The sequence below is a fragment of the Apteryx mantelli genome, chromosome 8 (assembly GCF_036417845.1).
Source record: "Apteryx mantelli isolate bAptMan1 chromosome 8, bAptMan1.hap1, whole genome shotgun sequence".
Classification (NCBI taxonomy): Eukaryota; Metazoa; Chordata; class Aves; order Apterygiformes; family Apterygidae; genus Apteryx; species Apteryx mantelli.
Genome location: NC_089985.1, coordinates 41,669,143 through 41,695,883, shown reverse-complemented (window position 1 = coordinate 41,695,883; position 26,741 = coordinate 41,669,143). Strand labels below are relative to the sequence as shown.

General features: G+C 43.5%; 1 protein-coding gene across 1 annotated transcript in view; it reads left to right on the top strand.

Moving 5' to 3' along the window:
- Nucleotides 1-7,303: 7,303 nt before the first annotated feature.
- The window catches only part of WLS (Wnt ligand secretion mediator), a 38,631-nt gene continuing 19,193 nt past the window's right edge, over nucleotides 7,304-26,741 (top strand). The window contains exons 1-2 of the mRNA XM_013945110.2: nucleotides 7,304-7,561; nucleotides 24,116-24,388. Of these exons, the coding sequence (XP_013800564.1) occupies nucleotides 7,456-7,561; nucleotides 24,116-24,388 (379 nt within the window). The 5' untranslated portion in view covers nucleotides 7,304-7,455. The remainder of the gene's footprint in view (nucleotides 7,562-24,115; nucleotides 24,389-26,741) is intronic.

Genomic DNA, 26,741 nt, shown 5'->3' with positions numbered 1-26,741 from the left:
AGGCAAAAACCGCTGCAGAAGCTTGATGTAAGATAGGAGATTTGATGTGAGGGAAGGTGGCTGAGGCAAAGACCCTCATGCAGCAGCTAGAAAAGGCCCGTCTGGAGTGATAGTCCTAAGAAAAAGTAAAAAGTGCAGCGAGCCAGGTTTGCATTTACGTGAGGTCTGAGAAGGAAGCAAGAATGACTAGCAAAATGGTTGGTGATAAAGCTGTGAGAGGCTAAGCAGACCTGGCTGATGATGCGTGGTTCACTACAAAGTCTGACAGCACAGAATTAATTTGTCAGAAATATCAGTAATGCCATTTGAATTGGTACAGTAAATTTAGACTAGTTCAGCATAGTATATCGTCAAGCCCCAACTTAATATTAGCAAAATCTTCCGAGTGACCTGAAGTATGTGGCTTTGAACTTGGATTTGGTAGAGCTGGGAAGCAGTACTGTGGGAGGGGAGGAGGGGCAAGGAGTGCTTTTCATGAGAAAAACCTTTCGGGCCTTTGGATGATTAGTTAATCAAACAGAAGAATTCAAATGCAGCTGTACTTACTACTAGACGATCATTATGTCATGGGAGAGGTTTGGATGGAAGAACTTGGAAATTTAGTGATGGGCTAATGATTAATCTGCCCTAGAGTTGTTCAGATATTCTCTTGCAGAAACTTTGCCACTTGATGATTGGATTAAAGGTCAAAAGAGACAGCTTTGCAGGCCTAATTAAAAGGTGGAAAATTTAGGCTTTCCATAGTATTGCTTTTGAGGTCTTGAGCGTTTTGGCCATATGGTAATTGTAGAGACTATAAAGAAAACTTAAAAATCAAATTTAAACAACCAACCCTTAATGAAAATAAAATAAAATTAAATTATTTTGTTACGCTATTATTGTCTTCTCTTTCAGGACATCGCAAGTCTCCACTTTCAGTCTGACAGGCTAAAATGTGTTCTCTGTCAAATTATGAGCTCTGTTTTGTCTTATGTACTGAATGGAAGCCTTAATGCCCCTATTGAAAGTTTATTCTAATGCATGTCAGGCTTTACATTATGTCACAAAGGCTTTGTCATCTGATTGAAGGCATATCGCAGGAAAGCCATCAAGAGAGCTATCTAGGGCTGTTCTCTTTGAATGTTTTCAAATGCTGGTCCACACCCAATGAATAATGGCTTTTCTTACGTAGTTAAGCTGAAGTAAGCAGGAATTGCTGAGGAAGAATAGGGTGGAGCATTTGACAGAGGGATAGTCAGTGGAGATAGTTGCTCTAAAGGTCTTAAAGGAGATGGATACCACCACCCAACCAGTACTAACTATTGACAGATTTCGTACATGTGCAGTGGGTGAGAACAGGCCTGTGGAGGTGCACTGTATAGGTCTTTCGCTGGTCTCAGATATTTGTGGTTGTGGTGTGCTTTAAGACTAAAATCGTGGTTAGACAGTTCCTTTGCTAAGTTTGTGTTCCTTTTTTTCTTGCCGTATTGCCATCAAAGAACTTACGCTAGGAGTCCACGGTGCCTGGCAGAGATGGAGCTTTGAGTTACACAGGTAAAGGACTGAAGAACACAGAATACTTCCTTCAGTCATAGGACCTGAGATCTAGCAGGCTGGGTGGCGTTTAATGTAAAAGATGTCATGCAAAAAAAATCTGAGCCTAAGCGTGGATCTAGCTGAAAATTCCCAAAGCTAGAAACAGTGGCAAAATTCAACTTAAACCTAAGTGGCCTGAGAAAAATAGAGCTTTGAAATTAGGTACACAACTGGCTGGTGCTCATGTAGAGAAATAGTAGAATAAATGGCTACATTCCCTCTCTGCAGCTTACGTAGAGGAGGAATAGCAAGAAATACAGTGCATCCATTACGTTTTGTTTCTCTAGCATGTTTGACCTGTGTCTGTGTAAACTTGGGACTTGAAGGAGGGGTAGCTGTAGTCAAGTCAGGAGTGACATAACTGTGATAAGTTACAAAAAATAGTCAATTGAGATGGTATTGACAACTCAGTTTAGGCATTGCCTAAATCAGAAGAATCTTTGGTGCTGAGACTGTGTTGGCAGAGCCCCCTCATGGAGATGCATCATAGATCTAGGTGTTTTCTTGCCAACCTAGTGATACCATTTCCCTAAATGGCACACACCAAGCCGACAGGAAATAGCAGAGTATTTCACAGAATGGAAGATAAATCTGGAATGTATGTATTACAATACTTTTTTGTCAGATTGTTGTAAAAGCATTTGGTGTTTATCTGAATTTTCAGTGTGTTTCCCAGTTCACTCTTAATACAAAGCTTCTCATAAAAAAAAAAAAAAGTTTATTTCAGCAAACAGTAATTTACTTTATTTTTTAATCATTTATCTATAAAATGTATTCCTGGGAAGTTAATTCATATTAAGTGGATGAACGTTTAGCTTTGAACTACAGTGGGGCTTGGAAATGCTCAAGATACTTACATTGCAGAGTAGGGTTTGCTTAAGATGAAACATTGCATATCTGACAATTTCTTTCTTCCTAATCCTAACTGTAACGGGCAGCTGCAAATTGTAGATCTCTGTCTACTCACTGATCTGGACCCTTTTTAGGGGTTGGATGCTGCACTAAATTTTACCTTTGAGTATCTTTACAAGCCATAGAAAAGGATTATCTTGCACAGAGAAAAATTTTCCTGCCTTCTGTGCACTGGAAATAACACAAAACGCCCTTTTCCTGTTCTATGAGAAAATTTTCCATGTTATCAGTATTTGTAAAGGCAACAAAAACATTTAATTAACTATGAAAGCAGTCAGCACTAATGCTAAGTAGTGTTTTTAAATGTTTACATCATCTTTCCCTCATAAAAGGCAAACTCAATGTTACTTATGACAAGGAGCAAGATTGTAATGTGGTAGGTGTATTCCATAATGTGCTTGGCATGTTCCAAACAAAACAAGAAGCCGCAGTCATGGCATCAAACAACGCTGATACCCACACGGAAAAAAATACAGCCTACAAACTGAAGAGCAGAGCCAAAGGTGTAGTCAGCTAGCTAACTTCCATAACGTTTCTGGGAGACAGACATTTAATCTCCATAGGTCTGTTGTCGTTGTGTACGGTATTGTAAATACAGTAGACAAGTACGAGCAAGAGTTCAGAAGTATGTATCTGGTTGTAGATGACCGTAATTTAATCAACTTTTTGTCTACTGTTACTTGGTATTTTACATTTGGGGTCAGAGTCCACTATTGTGCTGGTATAAACAACAGTGCTACTGATATTAAAAGACTTGCCTTTGTAAAGCAAGAAAAAAGATGTTCAATACTAGACTTGCATGCAGCAACATAAGTCCAAATAATTTTGGTGATTATTTTGTTTTAGCTTTTTAAAGATAGAAATCATCACTATGGTCATGTCATTTGACCTCCTACTCCAGGCGATAGATATCTCTCTGTCAAGCCTTTATGTTGTGTTTGCAGTGTATGTCCTTCTTTTGCAGTTTTGTGTTTGAAAATTACCTCTGAGCTAGCATTTTTTTTCTAATGATTTCTAATAACTGCCCAAATGAAATGAGACAGCACATGAAAAGGTAGAAATTTTTCAGACTTTCAGAGAGTTTGATCTCTGTGCAAACCAAGCATCCAGAGACAGTTTTCCAAAAGTTTTTCAGTAACTTATTGAATTAGCAAAAAATAATAAACATGTAGCACCAAAAATTAGGAGCTTGTGAAAATCCTCTTAAGCCCTTATCTGCCTCTTTAGGCAGCTAAAATCCTTTGAAAATCCAGGCTATAGGCCCAATGCTGCAAAGCGTTCTCTGTGGCAAGACTCCTACTCCTGCCTGGAGCTGATTGCAAGATAGGTATTTTAATAGCTGAGGCTTTCAAAACAGCCTGAGGTAGTCTGGAAAAAATTAATAAGCAGCGAAGACATGAGTTCTCAGGTGACTGGTTTTGGAGACTTTACAGAGACAGAAATTCTGATTTGTAAACAGCTGAAAAGGAAAAGTGATGGCCAGAGATTCACATTTTAACAAACTTTAGGTCAGCTTTGCTTTTGTGAGATTTTGAGCAGGGTCACTTCTCTGGAAAAGAGAGGTCCCAACTCACTGTGGCATTGCCCTGTACCCGCTTTGGACAAGTGTCCCAAGGCACATATGATGGAGCTCTCTAACTTTTGTGGTATTGAAGATGTAGGAATGTGGTAGGGATAGAAAGTACCCTAAAAATGCAGAGCATTGTTTTTCATTGTCATTGCTTCTTCTTCTTCCTTTTTTTTTCCTTATTACTTACAAAGAACTTTCTGATTATGGTGGGGTCTTAACTCTACTTCCTACATTTTATCCCAGAAAAAATTGATTGGAATAAATGCAGCTCTTAGCAGAAGAATGCACTGTGTAGCATTTGCAAAGTCATTAAGCCAGACTGGTTTTACTGGGAGGAAAGAGGGCTCCAGCACTCCAGCGTGTGGTGCCTGGTGCTGCGACTACTCCCACGGCTGCTCTCTCAAGGGCCCGACTTTCTGCCGCAGCGCAAGAGCGTCGTGTGCCCTGCCGAAGTGCTGCCCCTGCGTGTGTGGTGGCACGGGGCAGGGCTCTGCGCGCGCTGGGAGCTGCGTGCTGTGGGGAGGTGGGGACGGGGCGGCCTGCGCCTGCCTGGCACCACGGAGACACTAAGGGCATTCGGTACGAGCAGGTAGATCTAGCCGTGTAGTCGCTGTAACGGACAGGCTCCAGAAGATGCTCAGACACATAGGTCCTTGTGTTTGGATAACTGTGGGAGCTTGAAGGGTAGCCTGGACCTGTAAGACTTTCTTCTAGTCTTACAGACTGCAAGTAAGGGAACCCATGTAATTCAAAAGCTTTGTCTCAAACAGAGAAGATAGCAAAAGAAGTCACTCATAAAATCAAAATTAAATGTTAGACATCCTAAAAATTAGATTAGATATTTCAAAATAAGCCTCTTTAATAGCAATTGTTCCTTGTGTTTTTTTGTTTTTTTTTTTTTGAAATTTCAATATAAAGTACTGTCTTGGCAAAAAGCTACTAACAGGCTTTGATCTTGCAAGCACATCTGTGCAAATGATTCTAGTGGATTCATTACGGGTACAAGGGATCTGTTCATGAAGAGTTATTTTTAAGTCATAATGTAAAAATAAAGCTAACAATAAGCTAAAAAAAGTTAAACCTCATATATTCTAGAAGATTGGGCTGTCCCACTGTCACAAACTATCTAGAGTTATCCCTAACCTTTATATTCCAATTTGTATTAGCCTAATGTGAGGAGAAAGAGAAGAATCCCTTTTCTTAGCTCTGCAGATCAAGAAAAGATCACAGATGTAAAAAACAATAGCACATCAGCTTGCTTCATTTACTTTTCCAAGAGTGACTTTGGAAGCCAAAGACTTAGTGCTGTCTAGTGCTTGAAGACCAGCTTAATCATCTGGGATCACTTGTGCAGTCCTTTTCAAATGGACTCTCCTGTATCCTGGATCTTGAGAGCAGTATCACATTTTACCACGTGATCCAAAATACCTCATTAATATCATTGGTTGGCCTCCAGTGTCAGCTTTACAGCTCTGCGGTTGTCTCTGGCCCCAGTGGCACCCGGGGGGTCTGACACGTACGTGTTGTTTTGAATACAGTGAACCTGGAGTGCTAGGTTGTAAATTCAGGTGTGGAATTTGCCTAGTTATTGAGAGAAGACATGAATTACCAAGCTGCGGCCCTTTTTTCCGGTCATGAAAGGGCGCAGAGAATGCAAGTTAGCCGCAGTGACTGAGGCCTGATCCTCGGCAGGGACACATACCTTCCCGAGAAGGACCTCTTCCGCAACATCTATCAACAAAACATCTAGGACGTGCAGCGTGTACGTGTACATCCTTGGGTTGGCTATACGTTGTCTGGTCAAGGCCTGGGGAATGTATTCCCGTGATCTTTCCTTACAAGGCAAACCCTGAATACTCTGTTTCTCTGCTGTTCCTGGATTTTTTTATTCATTTTTCTGATACTGAAGTGTTTGCTGTTTCTGCTGCCTGTATTATTGTAACGCATAAAGTTCTCGTTATGCTAGGCAATGTAAATCTGGACACCGATACTGCCTCCATGTTACTTGAAGCCTGGTGGTTTGGATACATGGCTTCCACACTGCATTGCCAACACTCAGCAATCTTGCTGTGCATGATTTCTGTCGGTCGTTTTGCTCTTGTTTCTTCTGAACTTTTTTCACTGAATACTAGTTTCAGATTATTATTTGCTTGTGCCTCTGACTATTTGAGCCATCTCACATTTTGACATTTCTTGCCCGTATTTTTGTCACCAGTTGTTTCCTTTCGTGGCTTGTTTGTTCTCAAGGAGCGTTTGCAGCTACTCCCAGTCTAGCTTTAATGGTACATGACGATATTCTGTGATCAGTATAAGGATGCTGCGCAGGGCAGCATAGCATAGACCCTTGTGGTATCCCATAAGGGACGGGAAGGCGCTAATGCTAAAAGCCGCAGGAGATGGCGGGGGGGTAGTGAACTCATTCCAGGTCATCTATGGCCATGTGTGACCAAACGGACCGTCTTGGACCGGGAAGCAGGTAACTTCCCCATAGCGGTATCGGTCCACAGCGCCTGCATTGCCGAGTGCGCCCGACGTTGGTCTAAAATTCAGAGACAAATGAAGGGAAACAAAACTCAAAAAAAAAAAAAATGCTGAGTGTGACTCCATGAGATTAGCGACAGGAGGGTTGAGAGGGGGAGAAAGCCCTGCCTGTTAGCTGTCGGGACGGACAGAAACGCGAGCAAATGCCGTAGCGCGTTGCGGGCGGCAGGAATAGCTGCGCCCGATCCCCGCGCCCGGCCGCGCTCCGCCGGTTCCTGCTTCCTTCTCGCCATCATTTCTCTCGCTGCTGCTCCCCTCTTGCCGCATCGCTCCTGCACGCCTTGCCCGCGCCGCTCCGCAGGCGCGGAGCCGCTGCCGCGTTCCCCCGCAGCGCGGAGCCTTGTCGCGGGGGGGGGGGGGGGGGGGGGAGGCCGCGTTTCCCTCCGCCCCCGGGAGCCGCTGCTCCGCTCCCACCTGCGCGGCGGCGGCGGCTGCCGCGCCCCGGGCCGTGCCCATCCCCGCCGCCGCCGGGCGGGGCGAGGCGAGGCTCGCGGGGCTCCGGCGGCCGCTCGCCGCGCATGTGGGGAGAAGCGGGGCAAGGCTCGCTCCGCGGCCGGGGCCGGGGCCGGGGCCGGGGCTCGCCCGACGGGGCCGGCCCCGCGCTCTGCCGCTCCGCTGAATGGACCGGCGAGGGGGAGGAGGAGGTGGGTATCATGTGATTCGCTTCCCTGCTCCTTTAAAGCAGCCACATGCAGCCGAGCACCGGCCACAATCACAGCTCTCGGCAGAGGGGGAGCCAGATCCGGGCTTGCCTGGGCAATCAGTGCTGAGCCTGCCTCCTTCCCATCCCTGCAAGCACTTTCAGAGCCTGGAGTTTGCAGCAGAAGCAAGAAGCGGGGGGAGAAATCTCGGCAAAAATGGCTGGGGCAATTATAGAAAACATGAGCACGAAAAAGCTGTGCATTGTTGGAGGGATCTTGCTGATTTTCCAAGTCATCGCCTTTCTGGTGGGAGGTCTGATTGGTGAGTGTTAAAGGTGCAAACTTTCTCTTTCTCCTTCCCTCTTTCGTCTTGTTTAGCTACTTGTTACAGTATCACTGACTTGCTTCTATGATCTAATTAGCCCCGCTATTGTGGTTAAGAAAACACAGCTCCATGGGCCTCTTTGTGCACATTTCCCTCTAGTGCCTACAAGAAAAGAAGGGGCAGAGAAAAGTTTTTTTGGTCTGGTTTTAGCATGTACTTAAAGAAAGAGGAAGGGGGAAAATCTTCAGCATGGCGACTGATGGCGCAAGGAAGCCTTGCATTGCAAAGTTGATTTTTTTTTTTTTTTTTCTAATTCTTCCCTCACTCTTTTCTTACCTTCGCCCCCTCCCTGTTTCTCGGTCTCCGAATCGACTGCGGGAGGAAACCTCATCGCTTTCTGTAATAACAATAAAAAAAAAAAAGGGAGAATTAGTGGGAGCTCCTCCAGCAGAGGAGAGGAATGTTTTTATTGTCTCTAATTTGCGGCGCTTTGCGTTCGGATCGCTGCGCGGTTCCTCCTCGAGCAGCTCTGCCGCTCGCATCGCAGCCGGGCCGCGGGCGAGCGCGGCGGGGGCCGCGGCCGCGGCGCCGGGCGACTCGGGCTTTTGTGGCCGTGCGCGCCCCGCTCTCCGCGGACACCTTCTCCCGGTGCGCTGCGGGGAGGCGCTCGCAACTGCGCGGGCTTGTTCGCCTCTGCTTCTGCTTTCCCCAAACGCCGGGGGTGGCTGGAGGCCGCGGGGACGGGCGCCGGGCCGGGGCGGCGGGGAGCCCGCGCCGGGCCGCGCTGCCGGGCTGGGAGCGGAGCACACAGCCCCTTCCCGGGAAAACAAACTTTCCAGCCCACCATTGTCTCCGTTTATTAGCTCGCAGGGAGCGTTGCAGACCTGCGGGCAAGTGCTGGCGTGCGATGTAACCTTTGGCAACGCGTTTTCGGGCGGTATCTGCTATCCGCCTGTCTCCGGTTGTGATTTTTGTTTGGGCAAGGAAATGGGGATTGGAAGGAGAAAGATGGAGGAGATCCTGATGTTGGGGCAGTCCTGAAGAACTATTTCTGGGAGAAAGCAGCTGAGTTGCGCTTCACTGGGGAGTGCATCAGCTCCTTGGAGTAATCGGCGTGCACACAGAGCTACTTTGGTGATTTCCACTATTGACCTCTTACCCAGCTCTCGCTAAGAAGTGGTGCCTGCGCTATGGAGGAATCTTCTGATCGGATTGATTTCCTTCTTTCCCCTGGAGGCGGCTTTGGCACACAGATCGGCTTGCCCAAGTGTTTATTCACTTTCCTTTTGTATGGATTCTTACTCTGTGGTGTTATGACTCCGATACCTGGCGACTGTTTTCAGTAGCAGCTGTAACTGCATGTGGGTGATAAAGTTAAAATTTCCGTGAAAGGCCATTGGTAACATTTCTTACAGTTTTTATTTTGGGAATAAAGTTGAATTATTCCCCAGGTAATCTTTATTTTAGAGACATTGTAGAAATTTCTACACCCATGCCCCAGAAAGCCGACTGTTTCTGATGCCCAGTAATACTTTGCGTTTGTAGTATTCTCTCTAATTGTCAATTTTAAATACCGTGTAAATACTACTAAATATAAATTTCAAAAACTTAAGCTTTCCTCATTCTGTTGCTTCTGTTCCTCACTTTTGGTCAATCACATAGGAGATCTGAGACAAATATTAGATTAAAACCCAGTTTTTCTAGTCTTGTGGGCCTGAACCACACAAAATGGGCCTGACCAACACCAAAGACTGTAAGGGTTGGCAGTTCTTTTTTTTTCCTTGTGTGTTCTTTAGGAGCTAGTTCAAGCGCTAGTTACTGAACCAGACGCTGATTCATTAGATAAAATTCCTTGGCCTGCATCGTGCAGAGAAGCTGGAGTCAATGTTCATAAGGGTATATCTTATATCTTCAAAGTGCATTTCCTGTAGCTTTTCATTTGTAAGTTTATTACAAGTAACTTGCTTAAGTTTTTTAGAAGGAAGGCACTGATCAGAAAGCAGTGCCTCTGTCTTCATCGTGGGCCAGGTGTGATAATCAGGCATGTCTGTATTTAGGTTTATGAGGTTTTAGAGATGAAAGAACAGGGCTCCTGTTGGTGCCACCTTCCATCTCGTTCAGCCTGCTACTGCGCTGCTCAGCGCATCCTGGGGAGGGCTGCTGCCTCGCTGAGGGGCGCGAGCCGCCTGCTGCCAATATCCAAAAGCTGCGTGTGCCGTTCTGGTAGGCAAGGCCCAGCCTGGCTGATCGGTTCTTGTCACGATGAAGACGGTAATTCGGTGCTGAGTCTGAGCACGTTGCACAAACTGAGGGTAGCTTAACATTGGTGGTTGAATAAGTGCATCTGCCATCTGAGGGCAAGTCCTAGGGGGTTATTGTGGGGAAACTCTGGTTCCTGGGACCCCCCCCCCCCCCAATCTTGCAGCGGGTAAAACTGCAGTAATCAATCACCCAAACCAATTTCTTTCTTCCTCGCTGTGTACCACTTCTGAGGCATGCAAAGAGTTAACAGGCATTGTCTGGGCAGAAACAGGTTCTAAGCGTACGTATACGGTGCCTAAGCATATATGGTGCCTGCTGACTTGAAACAATTGTAGGTTCCTGCGTGTAACTGGGTGTGGTGTGGCTCCCAACATCTGGCGGAGCGGAGCACAACGTGAGCCGGGTATCGCGTGCCGCTGGGCCTCTGCGGGCCGCTGGGCAGCCTTGGAGCCCGCCTCGTCGGTGTCCTCCCCTGCTCCCCGTCTCTGCGGGGCTGAACCGAGCCGGGGGCGCGCGGCTTGTCCCTGGGCCCGCAGTCGGGTCCAGGACAGACCCTCTTAGTGAGTTCATAGCATGTGGCGTTTTCTGAGAGGAATCCGATGAAAAATGGATCCGTGGCAGGTGTTCTCCTACCAAGCGCCTGAAGAAAGGGGGGGTGGGGGAATGGGACAGTGCTATAAGTAGTCCAACTGTGCAGAGCTCTGGCAGTAATGACAGGAGAATGCTGTTCTCCAGAGTATTGTACTACAAGGTGGGATGAGAGCTGAGATGTCGCTGAAATAGTGTTCCTGGTCTGGTTTGATCCAGTGCACCACACAAACGCCTGGAATCTAGTTATTTTAGTTTATTCAGGTCTAGACAAACTAAAATATGTACACAACTGGAACCCAGCTACAAAGCTAAAACACCCTTTCCTTTAGCAGTGAGTTAGGTCATATTTCAAAACAATGACTAAGTGCTCTATTTTAACAGATTACTTTTTCAAGTCCAAAATACACAAATGCAGTGCATTGGTATCTGATACAACGCTTGCAGCAAAACTTCATTTTTCTGAAGTTGTGCCAATTCTGCCTGGTTTTAGACAGTCAACTGTATTAATGTCTGAATTTTAATAAGGCTTACAGATTTCCTGTAGCCTACTCCCTTATTTGGAAGCAGGACTGTTATCGGCACTTGCATGGATTTTGCTTAGAACTGTATGTTGACAAAAAACGCAATGTGTGCATACCGGATTCATTCCTTGGTAGGGTGAAGTTCCTGTGGAAGTCCTTGGGAGCTCTGCAAAGCTGAGGAGCGAGAAAACACCTTGAAGGGGTGTTTCTTTGTTGTCATACTACTGCAGAGAAATGTTGGCCCGGATGACTGGGGTTGCGTCACTACTTGAAACCATCCTGCAGAATTTCTGGTGTCCCTGCTCTGTTGTAAATATCTTGTTTAAAGTTTGCACTTCTGGATAATGTGTTAGATGCTCTGTTAGGTTGTATGAGTACTAGATAAAACATGATCCCTGAAATTAGTCGTAATGAAACCCTACTTCCACTTTCCTGGTATAAACAGTATCATATATATGTTATGAGAGAACATGATTTTGCTCAACCAGGAATGCTTTCTTCTGGCATCCAAGGCAATATTAAAATGTTTGTGAGAAATTACAATAAAACAAATTTACAATTGTGCCAGCAGTCCCAGGAGCCCTTGCATAATACTATGCATATGTATATTTTGCCTTTTTAATGTAGTAGGTGGGTTTAGTCAGGTATCTCACCCTTTGGCTGCCCACAGGGGTGCCTCCGTGTTTATAGCCAGGATGTGGAGTCAGATTAGCTCATGAAGGCCTTGTATTCAGCGTAAGGACAAACCTGCTCGCAGCTGGACCAGCGAAGGCATCTGACCCAGCTTGTTACTGAAAGTTTTGACTAGGGCATTTCAGCAGAGGTCACATCACAACTGCTGTCTTGGTGCCAAAGATGGGCTAGGGCACCTTGTGTCCTCTCCTTCTCATGCCCAGCCAGGTGTGTTAGAAATTCTGTGTGTATAGAGATCTGACTTGATGACTAGTGGGGGCTTTGTGTCTTTGTGTTGCCATTTATTTATTTAACAAAAGCTTTTGTTTACAAACATGTTCCTCTGTAGACTCTATGGAAAGCTGTTGACAGTGTTGCCTCTTAAAAGTTTAAAAAAAAAAAAAAAAAAATTCCAAGAGGCAAGGGAAACTATACAGTATTTCTTCTTTTTCTTAAAAAGAAACAAACTCAAAATTGTGCCTTTCCTGTTCAAATCTGTTCAGAGTTCATGGAGAAAACAGGAAATTTTATTTGTATTGGTCTTAAATCCCAAAGTGACAGGCACTCTTTATAATGCTGTGTAGCTCTGCAGGTCCTATGGGCTGCTGGTGAGCTCTGAGCCTCACGGGTGCTGCTGGTGCTCGGGCAGTGTGTTGTGCATCTAGGTGGGCTTTGCATTGCCCCCTGGCCAGCGCAGAAGCCGGGCGGATGTATAAACCTGCGATGTCTGACTCTGCTAGGCTTGCTGATTTGTTATCAGCTTGTGCTCCACTGAATGGTTTGCTCTATTATAATGATCTGGGGTTAAGAAATTGTCCTACTTTGGCTTTATCTCTGCTTTGCATGATTAAAGTAATATGATGTGCTTCTTACCGCTGTTTTTCTGGTACTATGGGAGGCTGTTGCAAAGACCAAGCTTGCTGGGAAGATGAGCAGGCTGAAATGAAGGGCGCAGGAGGAAAGTAGGCAACAGAGCTCTCGACAGCAGTATGTCCATTGCAAAACTGTATTTTTGTTTCCCTTAAATTAAGAGTTATTGCAAAGTTGTCCGAGAAGAGTTTTATGTGAGTTACTTAGAGACTACAAGGGCACTTCATGACAATTTGCAGATTATCTTTACAATTCAAACAAGATGACTTGAATTCAAGAGAAGCTTTTTATAGTGAAGACAAAGTCAAAGAGCAGGAATACAGCTAAGTGCTGAAAGTCCAATATCCAACCATACATTTTACTGATTTAACTGATTGGAGAAGTGGAGTTTTCTTATTTGAGCACATAAGTCTCCTGGGAAGAGAGGGATGCATCTGAGAGTGTGAAGGCTCACTGCTTCCTTGTATTGGCTTAAGGTCCAAAAAAAAAAAAAAAAAAAAAAAACCCAACCCTGAATTGTTTTGACTGGAGGAAATGGAACTTCTAGTTGTATGCCTTACCCAGAGAGATAATGAGTCATGTGTTTAAATGGCTGAGCAGCTACCAACAATTCCAGTTCATTATCTAAATGTCTGATTTGGCTGCTGAGCAGTGAGTTTCCAGGATTTAATTTTCTTTCCTCAGATTTCATTACCTTCTTAGGACTGAATTGATCTCCTGAGGAGAAATGCTCTGGATTATAAGGTATGTGGATGCAGACTCCTAAATAAGAATGTCTGTGAATTCTAGGACAAAGACCATTTTTATTTGCCTGACTTTCTTTCATTGCTAGCCTCTCTTCAGCAGGTTGTGCTGAATAGGTCCATGCTGTACTGTGGACATGAATGCCAATAGACTCCTCTGTATAGACACATTCCTTCAGTGCTGCAGTCTTGGCAGAAGCACTGGGAGCTGATGAAAAAGCAGACATGAAAGGTCATGTCTATTTAGTTTAGGTCTACTCGATTCTTCTTTTTAAGGGTTGTAACTGTAGCTGAATGGGCAAATGTGCCAGAAATTGACAGTTCCCAGACAGAAGCTTCTGTGCTTGGGTGTTTGAGGAACAGGCAGTAAAGACTGTAAATCCTATGAGGTAATATTTTTGCTCTTCTTGCAGTTGCATCACTTTCAAAGTACAGTTAGCTTGGGAGAGCTACATCAGGGAAATCTTGTGCTTCATAGTTTGGATAAAGTAAAAATTGCTTGTGCAGTGCTTTTCCTTTTTGTTATACAACTAACTAGATTTGTTTTCTAAACTTGATCTGAACACTGATCAAGCAGTGGTCGTGTTGTCTCTCTACTCTTTGCATGAGATAAAGATTTAAACAGGAAGTCCTTTCTTTAGTAAATAACGTTTATAGTCTTTGAAGTCAAGTTATAACTCTTTCATGTTAGCCTTAGAATCCCTTTGAAGAGCAAAGGTATAATACATCCGCTCCAGGATTTCCTTAGCGCTAGCTCTGGCATGTGTGAAATACATAGGCTAATATATTCACTCTAAGAGGATCTAATCCCTTGTATTCAAATGCAGATGAAATTCTTTACATATTTGAGTATTGGCAGTTTCAAAGTATCTTGTTATCTGTAGTGCGCGACTTGTAGAATTTCAGACTGTCACTCAAAAGAAAAGCTTCTCTCTAAAAGCAGCACTGGATGATGTTGGGTCACCATTGCTATTTTAGACCTCTGTTTCCAGGGATTTAATATCTTGGCTGGATGTAGCAGGAAATGCATTTGATCTGAGTTGCAAATTGACAAGGGAAGACTTGGAAGAAGATCAAAATGTCTTTGTGGCAATTAGTAAATCAGTTTTACCTTCTTCTTTTCTTTTAAGTAAAATCTCTTTAATGTATATTTTTGCATTTATGGAACTCGTGCTGCTAGTGCTTGCTTCATGTATGTTTGTCCCTGCTACTGGGTACATGTATGTATCATGGAGGTCATTCATTTAGTTCTCCTGACACGTATGCTTGTACTCTACTGCCTCGAAAGATTTTCTTGCTTTGAGTCTTGCCTGTGGCTGATGGGAATAATCCCTTATCTGTGAAAACAAGATCATTCCCCAGAAGCACTTTGATGTGTGTTCTGTGTCAGCCGCTTTACAAGGTTCTTTGACTTCTCTGTTTCCACAGCAGGGATCCCAACTGCACTTTCATTTTTAAAGGTTCTTGGCATAGCTACTACTGTGGCTCTTTGAGAATTTTCTTATGAAAGAAAATCTTCAGTCTGTGTTGCTTTAAAGTGGCTGGGCTGCACAGACAACTTCTGGACAACTTCTTTCAAAGTTGCATAATGTACCATTCAAGAGCAAATTAAAAAAAAAAAGTGGGTGTTTTTATTTTTATTTATTTTTCTCTAGATATTGCTTGGTTATAGAAAATAATAAAAAAAGCATAGTAATTCATAGAAATCAACAGTAAGACTGTTCTGTTGGCGGTAGCACTGGTTTAGTGATCTCCGAATCCTGGCCGCTCATTCCCACCTCTGCACATTCAGACCATAGTTTTTAGTTTGGCAGAAGCGTGAACTGCTGTTTATGCCACCTGGTTTTATCTTTCATTGAGCCATACAGCGAACTGGGTCAGGAATCCTACCACTGTGCAAAGGAGGAGGGAAAAATAAGTAGCGCCTAAGCTGGCCCCGTTGCAGAACAGGGTATGCGCACAACAAGTCCTCGTCTGTTCTCTGCCTCGAAAGTAGAAGGCAAGTGTGTGTGTGGGGGGGTTGGGTCTGCTTTGTTTTGACGGATTCATTTTTATGGTCTGAGACCAGAAAGATTGAGAAACATGTAGTAATGGGAAATCTACTGGAAAAGAGGGAAACAAGAGTGTTCAGCCACAGTAATAGGTCTGTGAAATCCCGTTGTAAATATTGATGAAATGGTGCCCATTTTATGAAAATAGTGCCTTCTTTACAAGGAGGAAAAATGCTTTTCCAATTACAAGCCTTACTTGTGCTTTCTTTGAAAGAAATTTAATTACAATTTCAGTAAAAGCAGAATAAAAGGCAATAAAACATTGCAGGATACATTTTCTGTGCAACGAAGCTAGATGGGTAAGGCACTGTACCAGAACTTGGGACTGCTTGGATTTTTTTAGGTGTTTATGGCTCTGCTTCTGACTCGTGATGCAGTTGTGAGCCCTGTGGTAAACCTCTGCCTTTTTCTCCTTCTCTTATCTCATGGATCTGATTGCTTAACCAGGGCTGGAGTCCTGCTACGTTTTATGCAATCTTTGGCGAGACAGGGCTGTGATCTTGATGAAGCTTGAAGCCAAATGATAATATAGAAAAGGAATACCTTTCACAAGGGGAGTGGGCTTTCAGCAGAGTGTGGCTATTATTTCACAGAATGGTTGAGGTTGGAAGGGACCTCTGGAGATCATCTAGTCCAACCCCCTGCTCAAAAAAAATTATATAAAGGCTGCTGTTAGTGTTCAGAAAAAGACTTTCACACGGGCTTCTGAAACAGTAACTAAAAATAAAAAATAATAATTTAAAGATTGCATTAGTGGTCACTGTCATGAACATTATGTTAAACTGCAGCATCAAGGTAAGGAAAAACGGAGGTAGAAGAGATCATAACTTTCATGTTGCAGTAAATATGTATGTATAGTACGTTATTCAGGTTCTCACTGTTCTAATTGGAAAACCTTGGTCTGTCCGATGATAAATTAGCTTGTTTATTCCTATCCTGCTGTTGGTTAGTGTAATGAAGCGGAAGTCCATTGTATGTGCTCATTGGGTAGTGATGGCCCTGCACAGAAGGGGGTAATTGAGTAGAAAAGCAGAATGCTCTTGGTGCATGGGAGAAGTTAACACCACATGAGGTCACTAGGATTCAAGCTTTAATCAATGTAGACACAATACAACTGAGATTTTTCTAAAGGGCTTGTTTATAGTGTGAGAGCAAGGGTCAGTAGTTAATTTGAAATGCTGTAGGTGTTCTAGATGAGAAGGTACAAAAATATATATCATAGAGGTAAATATTCTTGTAGTAGAAGAGTGGATGTTATAATTGGGCTGAATGTCTTGTTTACAGGAATACAGAATAGGGGAGAAGAAAGGAATTACTTGAGGGTTTATTATAGCAGTTTAGTAAATTAAGTGGATCTTAAATCTGAATAGTTATATTGGGTAATGGTGACTCTTTTATAGAAGTTTATAAATAATACTGTAAAATGCACCAAATAATTGAGCTCTCTTATTCCATAGTAAATCTTTTTTTTTTAACCTAAAAAGTTTAGTCTAAATAAGGTGAAACTTTTTTTTTCCTCTTTGATGAACAGTTCTTGAGGTGAGTCCCTTTACAGTGGGTATCTTGTTTTCTGCTTTTCTTTGAAAAAGGGGAGATGGATGCCTATATTTAATGAAGATAGATTGCTTTTAGGATGGTTTAGTTAAAAAAATAAAACAAAAGGTACTTTTTGCTGTACTAGAGATGCGTTAAATGATTATCATCTTAACCTGCATGAAGGTTTGAGTTGGGGACTTCCAGATTTAAAAAAAATGAGTTATGTGGCTGATCGGTGTTATTTGCTAGCATCTTTGTGATTTGGGTCCAGGTATGAAAAGAAGACAAATTGTTTGTTTGTATTTATAAATTGTGTTTGAGGTACACTCCCAGTACTACCTGGTATTCTGGCCAGACCAAAAAAAAAATAATCTGCAGCTCTAGGCTGTAAAAAGTAATCTGAGGACTACTGAACTTGAGAAAGATGTGATCCTGTTTCAAGCTTTTTTTCTGACCTTAATTTCCCTTGCAGGATAGGTCATGGGCTACAGTGGTTTTGGAGGTTGTCTGAACAAGAGTTTTCTGTTTAATTCATTCTCTCTCAGTATGTCACAGGAAGTGAGACAATCACTAACATGCTTTGCAGTAGAAATAATCCTAATGTTCATCCTTTATTTTGTGCTCTCCCTCTTAAAGACCTAATAGTCTTAACTTCGGTTTTTCTTTTAGAAATTTGAAGGTGAAATGTTGTTTCTCCTGCACTTGAAGATTCATTACAGGTTTATTGCCATCAAAAAGCCTCCTTTCTTTACTGTTGTTTACTCTCTGGTTTTGTGTTCTGCCCCAATCAAAGTCTGAGTTCTCAAGCTTTCTGTAGGGGCAGCCTGGAGGTGACTGTAAATGCACCCAGTAGAAGGGAGGAAGTTGAATGGAGAAGAGTAGAAACATCTGTGTGAAAGCGGGTAAAGAGCCAAGATCTGGGACACAGCACATGGGAGAACTGGGAGCTGCAGGAAAAAACAGCTGTAACTTTTCTGAGTTGAAAAGTGAGTTGTGCTGGAGGCCATGCTGAGCCTTACTGAGCTCTCCCTAGCAGACGCTCTCAGTGCCACTGCCAGCTAGGTGGATACCAGATGCAATTGCTTCTTGGCATAGGCAAGCCTCACCCTTGCAGAGGAGAGCATAGTTTTTCAATGTCTGTTTCAGTCTGATCTAAGATTACGCAGCACGGTAAGACTTTGGTTATAGAAACAGCATGACGTGTTGTGAGGAATGAAATGTGACCACTTGAGATGGGGCAAGGGTTCTGGGCGTTCAGAAGATGGAGCGAAGCAAGTAGGGACCAGAAGTCCAAAGAACTGGAATATATACTCATTGTGACTTTGGTACATGTGCGTTATCCAGCTGACAGTAATCTCTATCTCATCTAAACTCAACTACAACCGCTATACAGCGACTTAATGTTTAACTTGTGTGTAGAGTGCTAAAAATGGGGAAGAGGGATCAACAAGATCAACAACATACCTGCATCCCAGGAGCAGTACATCAGTTTCAAGATGTGATGGGATAATGCCCTAAGCAATCTGGTCTGATCTCCTATCAGACTATCCTGTCTCTTAGTTTCAGGTGGAACACAGTCACCAATTCAACATGAAACCAAGTAGTTTCAGCTCATTCAAAGCTGAAAATAATTCAAATTTTGATGTCCCATGCTCTCCCCCCTGCAGTCCAACACTAAATGCCTCTGTTCCTTTTAAGTGCTGCTATCTTCTGTGGATGTAGCTCAAGTAAAGCTATAGCTTGGATATTTGCTTGAGCCAATGGCTAAAGAGTATTTTGAATGTGAAAAGTGAGACAAGTCTCACTGGAAATTATATGCAAGAATTACTTCAATCTGTAGCTATATGTGAGGCATTAGCTTAAATAAAACTTGGCTTTTAAAGTTCATCAAAAATCCTACCCAGGAAATGCTGGACATATTGATGAAGATATCTGGATCTACTTGGTGTTAAAGGACTAAAAATATCAAAAGGAGCTGTGGTTCTTTGGCAGGAAATAGCCCAGTCTGGCTAACCCTGTGTAATTTGTGATATCCTTGGGGCTTTTGTAGTGAGCAAGACATCTCTGAAGTATCTTCCTGGAGAGATGAAACAGACTGTCTTCTAGTTCCTCAGAAACACATGGCCAGACTGTTTTAGCCAGTCACTGCATACCTTTAAGACAAATGTGTTTATAATGTATATGCAGGCAAGCTTTGAAGATGGTAAATGATACTTGCCCAAACTTACCCAAACTAGTATGAAAAGCAGTGAGCTACAAAAGACGGGCTGCTGAGACTATCTTGGTTTTGTCTTCATGTGTGTGCTTGCCTGGTCTTTTTAAGAAAGACGTAGTACTCATTTTTCCCATCAGTGCTAAGGAGGGCCTTGGAGGTGATGCTCCCCTTCCTCTCCCCAGCCTGCCTCCTTCCCCGCTAGTGCAGGCATATCAGTCCTTGGAGATCGTGCCTGTCGCTCCAGAAGCATTTTCGGTGAATAATTGTATCTCTAAACTTGTCTGTAGGAAGCTTTTTTTGCTTTGCGGGGGGCAGGCCGTATCCACCAGCAGTGTTAGCAGCTCTGAAACCCTTGTGTCTACAGCTCTCTGGCTACAGTTTTCGCATTCAGGGCTACAGTGGTTAAACAACTTGGAGCAAGTGGCCTCAGCACAAGGTCTATTTGCGTTTGTTGGAGCCAGAGAACCTTCATAAAAGGGCTCCCACCACAGCTCGGTCTGGTAATGCTAAACAAGGTGTTGGAGAAGTATTTTCTGTTTAAATTGCCTAGTGGAAAGCTAGGTTTGTGAAAAGTTTCTGTGAAACACTGCCTGATAAAAGCCCTACTTGGTTGCTTCTGCTAAGCAATCTAAACCATAACTGCTGCCTTATTTCTCATCACAGCAAGCAGATTTAGAACATGGGCTGTGACTTCTCCACTGTGTTATGCAAAAAATGCTGTTTAATTATTTACAGGCTGACATAAATGGTTCAGTTTTACATATGACATGATATACCAGCCCACAGACTGCAGGGTTGAAAGCAGCCTGCTTGGCACCACTCTTCAGCTGAAATCCCTTGATGCTAGCTTTGTTTTGCATAGCACTTTGTAATACTGTTAGTTGACTTGGCTGCAGTTTCACAAAGCATTTTTTTTCCACTTGGTTCAACACTCAGTCGAATTTAATGGGAATGAAGCCAAACAAGTAATGTAAGCCAAGTGCCGACGTTTGTTTGGTGTGCAGTTCCTGACAAGAAATATATATAGTAATTGTCTCTTACTCCTCAAGGCTGTAACTTTGGCAGAGGGAATGCTTGAGTTAGCATGCCAAGTATTTAAAATCATAATCAGTCAGTGATGAAAACATATATTTATGGCTTTAATGAGTTGCATCAAAGCAAGAGACATTATTATTTCTACAGAGAAAACTAATGTTAAATCAGAAATGCCTACTTTGAAAGATCTTTGTGCGATTTAAAAGTTAAAAAGCTCCAAGAGCTTGTCTAGAATGTCTAGCTTATTTCTTGGCAATATCCAAAATATTCCCGTATAGCTGCAGTTTTAGTCTTGGTTGCTGGATGCTGCATCATGCCACCATACAGGAATGTCGTACTGTATGACTTTGTGGTGCTTTAATGCACTTCCAATCCATCAAAGCATTCTGTGATCATGGGCGTGCTGTCAGATTTCTGGTTTGTTTTGGTTTTGAATGCTTGATTTTGCTCAGTTTCCTTTTGGTTTATCGATAACTTGTAGTTTTCTGGAGCTGCTGGACTAAATGAGCTTTCCCTGGTTCCCCAGGGACTGCTGGACGCCGTGGACGGTTGAAGTGCAGCAGTGCTACGTATCTGTGATACGCTGAGGTGGTGGGTGGCTGTCAAGAGCAGGTATGAGGAGTCTGGGAGGACTCCTCCTCGAGCAGATTAGCTTCCTTTTAGTAGCCCTTCCTTGACAGCTTCGTAACTGCTGCTTTTCAGCCAGAAGAAAACTAGTGCTATCATCAAATTATATTAAAAAAAAAAAAAAGTCTATAAGCAAACTGCTTTTTAACAACTTTCTCGTGACTTGCCTGGTGCCTGGTCTCTCGCGCACCCGTCTGAAACGTGCCCGCGGAGGTGCGTGTTAGCAGAGAGCGGTGGGACGCTCCGCAGAGCCCCGGCCGGGATCCTGCGGAGGAACACAGCTGCGCTGTCGTGACGCTGCGGCCAGACTACCAGGGAGACGGGCTGAATCACTTGGGCGTAGTGTGCGTGGACGTCCCCGGCCGAGACGGCTGCGTGTCGCGGGGGGCCACAAACCATGAGCTGGCCTCGAGCTGGACGCTGCCAGTGCCGGGCTGGGGGCGGGGGCTGTTTTGTTTTGTTTTCCTCATTGGAATTGTTGAATTTTGTACGTGGGGTATAATTACTTGCTGCCGGTGTTTTTTGGTGGGCTGTGATCTGTTCAGAAAGTCTCTGGCCGTCTGTCAGAACGATGGTGGTGACAACGTGAAAATAGACTGGTGTAGGAGCCTGGAGCCTGGCCCGCTCCCTTCGAACTGCGCGCGGCCACCCGGGCTTTCCCTCCTGTGCCGGTTCTGACAGTCGGAGTCAGTCTTCTGCTACTCTATATCCCACTTCTGCGTTAGTGGGTAGTGTGGAAATATTTAAATGTCTATCATTTGAATTAGAGCATTTTGAGTTATGAGATTGAATTAGATTATTTTGAGTGGCAGCAACCATATTTTCACACTCACATACAAAAGATAGGACTCTTTGTTTTTTAATAACTGTAATTTCACATAAAACTTGCCTTACATGACTTTAAACTCTTCAAATGCAAGTGCAAACAAAAATAAAAAATGAAGGCTTTAACAGCTTAAAACAAAGGCTTAACCTGCTCCTTCTGATTCCCAGAACCTGGGGAGCTGGAAGAAATTCATTGCAGCGTGTCTAATGGTAGCTTACTGACGATATTCCAGAAAATGGGACAGTTCTATTTTAATTGCAGTAAAATGTATTGGACATTAAAATTAGACATTAAATCCATTAGACATTAAAATATGTTGAGCTGACTGTTGTGAAAAATAATACTTCTGACAAAAAAAGAATAGATCCATAAGGGACAGGAGAATTGTTACTGAACGTCTGGTCACTTGACTTTGCGTATGTAGAAGCCCCTAAAAACTGTGGTGGCCAGATCTAGAGCTGAGCTAACTCCATCTCTGCTCGTCTTTTCTGAGTTTGGCGATACATATGTGTACTATTAAAATATTTATTTCCCAGATGATATTAGAAACAGGGCAGAACTGTTTTCATAAGAATTCTTGGCATGACAGAGCTATGTTAGAAAACATATTTGAGTTTTTAAAAGCTTTTCCTTTCTCTTGGAAAGACTTGCAGGTGTTCTATTTCATGCTGAAGTTCAGTACTGAAAGACTGGCTCAGGGCTGAATGCATTTCTTTCTGCTAACATCCCTATTTTTACTTAGGAGTTTTTGACTGTTTCCTCACTGATACAAAGCCAAAGCAGTATAATCCTCCGTAGCTTTAATTCTCTGATTTAGGATATTATATATTATCCTGATAAAATGAAAACAGGTATCTTGTGCACAGATGTGAAACCTGTTAAGGAGCCTGATGGCTGTGGTGAGGGGGGCAGGGGAGATTTTTGAGAAGGTGTAATGTAAATTTTTGCCAGCTAATTTTTCAGAGTTAAGGTGTCTATCCAGCTTCTCTTCTCCTGAGAGCTTAAAAGATTGTGGCTAGGGAAAAGGGGATACAAATCTTTGTTTTTAACACAGTCATTAGTTCACAGCTGACTTGGAGCAAAAGAACAAATGCCTTAATGCAAGATTCTTCTGTTCAAATAACAGAAGTGGATGAGCAAAGAACTTTGGAGTATTGCAAAGGTGGTCAACTTTCCTGATGTTTTCCCATAGGGAAATTCTTATGGGGCTGAGACATAAGACTGTAGCTGGCACAAGACGCACACAGTAAGATGCCTGGGAGGGAGAGCTCTGAAAAATAGTTTGCAGACAGGAGGTGTTGGTGGTGGCACTGGGATGGGTTAGATGCAAAGTGTTCCTGCTATGTCCCCCAGCCAAGGATTTAGATTAATCTGCACCCCTTATATTAGTGCTCTCTGCAGTTGTGCGACGTAGGTTAGGACCTGCACGGTTAGGAGTAGGATAAGAGAAGTGGCAAAATGCTTGTCGTTGTTCAAAATGGCACTGGTTGGCCCCTGCTCCCTCTAGCAACACAGGCAAAATTGCAGGGAAACTGCCCATTGGAGATGGTGCCAGTGGGTGATAACCTCATCCAATAGGCATTTCTTTGCATTTAGCTTGGTTTTCGGAAGATGTTTTGCTTACCTGAATAATATGAACTGTGCTGGGATCCAAACCTCTCTCTCTGAGGAGAGCAGGGCTCTGTACAGTGGATACCTTAGGCATGTGGTGGCTGTGCCCGTCTGTGATAACGCCGTGGTGGGATTTGGCAGGCAGATGGGAACTCGCTCAGCATGGACTCTGTAAGCCAGATTTAAGCCAGCCCTGACATGGAAACTGTGTTAGTGCCACACTGAGCTGAGGCTAATGAGCCCTGTGGAGAGGCTTGTGTTGTCCTGTGAAAGGTGGCACGGAGGTAATCGTAGCTGATTACAGTTATTGCACAGAGAGGGCCCAACCTTTTTGCTTTGCACCCACCAAACCAGATCACTTGTGGGCGTGAAAATGAGTTAAAAAAGGCAGCAGCAATACTCAGTTCTGGGGGCTTTTTGTTTCCTTGGTGCTTTCCAGAAGGTATGGTAGCTTTGGACTTTCAGCCTGCTTTAAAAAGACTTGTATGATTCAGCAGTGAGAAAAACCTTCTTGCCCAAGTAGTTGGCCCAACCCATGCTTAGTTCAAATCACTGGAGTTAGCCTTTCCCTGCTCCGCAGAATTTCCAGCATTAGGATTAGCTCATCTATCTGAGTTAGTGATGTGGGTACGCGCTTTACATGGGGACTTGCTTGAGTGAGTAAGCTGGAAGGCTATATACACAGGAAAAATGTCAATAATTTTCACTATAATTTTGGTATAACTGAGTATCTGAGACTGAATCAATGCATTCGCACTGTTTCAGCTAATCTTAATTTGATCCCACTGCAAAGTCAGTAATACGTCTGTAGACAAAATAAACTTAGATATTTAACTGCAAGATGAAGGAGCTGTGAGGGAAAAATCATTTGACATGTTTATTTTAGATTGCTTCCAAATAACTGAATGGGGAGCTGCATATCTTGGTGGGGAAACTGTTGTATAAGATACTCAAAGATTAAAAAAAAAAAAAAGTTCTCTTTAATTTTCAGCTCCCAGTCCCACTACAGCTGTTGCTTACACGTCAGTGAAGTGCATTGATGTAAGAAAAAACCACCACAAAACCAAGTGGCTAACGCCCTGGGGACCTAACTACTGTGAGAAGATCAAAGACTTCGACGAAGCGGTGAGCAGGCAGATAGAGGCCAATGATATCGTGTTTGCTGTTCACATTCCTCTTCCTAACAAGGAGATGAGCCCCTGGTTCCAGTTCATGCTTTTCATCATGCAGCTGGACATTGCATTCAAGATGGACAACGACCTAAGTAAGTTGCTTTGTGTCACTTATTTCGTGCTGACTGTGATCTGTCTAATTTCCCTTTGTCTTACTGGGATTCACCCTTAGGCAGTACCTGGAAGAAGATAAAATATGGAGAGGAAAAAAAACCCCTGCAAGACAAATCTGCAAAACAATGTCAGACTAATCAGCCTCTTACCAAAAGAACAATCGTAGGTGTGATTGCGTTTTTTTTTAAAAAAAGTTATGGAAAACTCCCTTTCTTTGAAAAATAAATTATTCATTCATAGTTGGGTTATAGTTCTTGATAGTTTTACCTGGTCTCAACTGGGGCTTCTCTAGCTCTTTCTCTGGCTGCACCGTCTCCCTCTTCTTGGGCCTGGGACTAGTGTTCATGTGATCATGCGGTGGATTGGTTCAGGGAGCAAATGAGTTTTTGAAACTACCTGCTTTGTTGAGGATCTGGACGAGCTCCCTGGCGGGGCGATGATACAAGCAGGGGAGCTGGGCGTATGCACTGTGGGGGCTGTAGCAAGGTCAGCTTGGATCTGTTTAAGTTTTCCTGAAATCGCACTCCTTTGCCTTGTCTGATCAATGTGGGCCTGTTTCTTCCCAGCTATGTAATACAACAGCATTAAGATAAGTTGAAAAATGTGATTTTTATAGAATTGGCATATGTATTTTTAACTATATTTACTTCTAAAATATGAAGGGAATTATACTTCATAGCTTTATTAGGACCTCAGCTTTTTAGACTTTAAAAGATTATTGTGTTTAGTAAAATAACTCTTCCTTCTGATGCTTTTAAAATCAAACCAGTGAGCTGGAATAAGTCACTGGCTGAACACCTGGAACCAGTCTGTTAAAATGCCAAGCAAACTTTTGACAGTATTTTCTCCTGTAAGCACAGAGAGAACCCTCTCATCGTTATTTGTGCAGTTCAATGACCAATTCCTTCAAAGCTGGGATTTCTTTTTGAGATTTAAAAGCAGGAAAAAACTGTCTTTTGCCACCCTCTGGTTAATAAAACCAAGTATTTGGAGATGAGATGCACTGCTTCTGTAGTTTGGGAAGATTTTGTTTCTGGTCATTATCAGTTCAATAGCTACTGGTGTTCTTTGTTTATAAGAAGCATTTTGAGACAAGACCTATTAATACTTCTTATTGTGTAAGCTTCTTTGGCACATCTTGAAGGATTTCTTTCATTGACTGCAAAAAGCTTTAAACTGCTGTTTTTCTACACTTTGTGCCAAGCTGAAGTCAGATTTAAATTAAGTGTAAAAGCTATCTAAGAAACGAGTGAATAACACATTTCTTGCTTCCTAGACTGTGTTAAAAACGGATAATAAAACAAAGTTAACCAAAAAGATTGTTAACCCAAAGTTATTAACTATCTGTGCTTTTCTGGTAACTTTGCAGAGTTTTACGAGCTCTATTTATCAGACAATTGGAATCAACTTTTCAAAATAGTAACATTAAACTGTCAATTTAAAGAACAGAAATAAGTTTATTTCACACTTTTAAGCTGCTTCTCTCTTAAGCCTTAATTTAAGACCTCGGACATGTCAATTATCCTGCTGTAGTTAATGCCAATAGGGGTTAGTGCCAAACCAGCAGAGTTCTGGAAGGCTTCACAGTTGTTACAGACGTTGTCAGTCGCCGTTATAATAACCGTTCTGAAGTCGCCTCGGATCGTCCAGGGAAGCAGCGCCATGTAGTAACTGGCAATGTTTTATCCAAGCGAAGAAACCAACTGCCCCGTTTGCCCGAGGAACATCCCTGCCTCCGGCGGCTGCGGATGCCGCGCAGAAGTGGTCGGACGACGCTGAAGGACAAGGTAGCTGTTCACAAGCACCGGACTCGGAGCATTCCTGTGCGCTCCTGGGGGGCTCTGCGGCCGGAGAGGAGGCCACCGCGGTGACTCACGCGCGTGACGCGGGCTCTTCCTCTCGCCGCTGCCAGCTCTAAAGTTTGTCTCTCTGGCCGCAGGGCAAGGCTAACAGGAGGCTAAGTCCCAGCTGTACCGCAGGTTAATTAGGGCTGCTCTGCTTGCTTATGACGCATCACTGGGTGCGCAGAACGCCAGAAATCGGGCATGTGTGTCAGCCCTCTGACTGCAGGCTTGGTCATCAAGTGAGCAAGGATTTTTCTGTGGCAGAAGGAAATGTCAGACCTGGCAGAGTGCCCCCGATGGCATCGGAGAGCAATCCATCAGCCTGCACGGCGGCCGGCTCTGGGCCGCCTGGAGCATGCCACCAGGAACGCTGCGTGGTGTTGATACCCTTCCGGAGAGAAACGAGGCATTAGCGTGTTCACTTCTAGAAAGCTGTTCTGGACTCCAAGAACTCAGATATTTACAAGCTAAACTATTTGCCTTATGT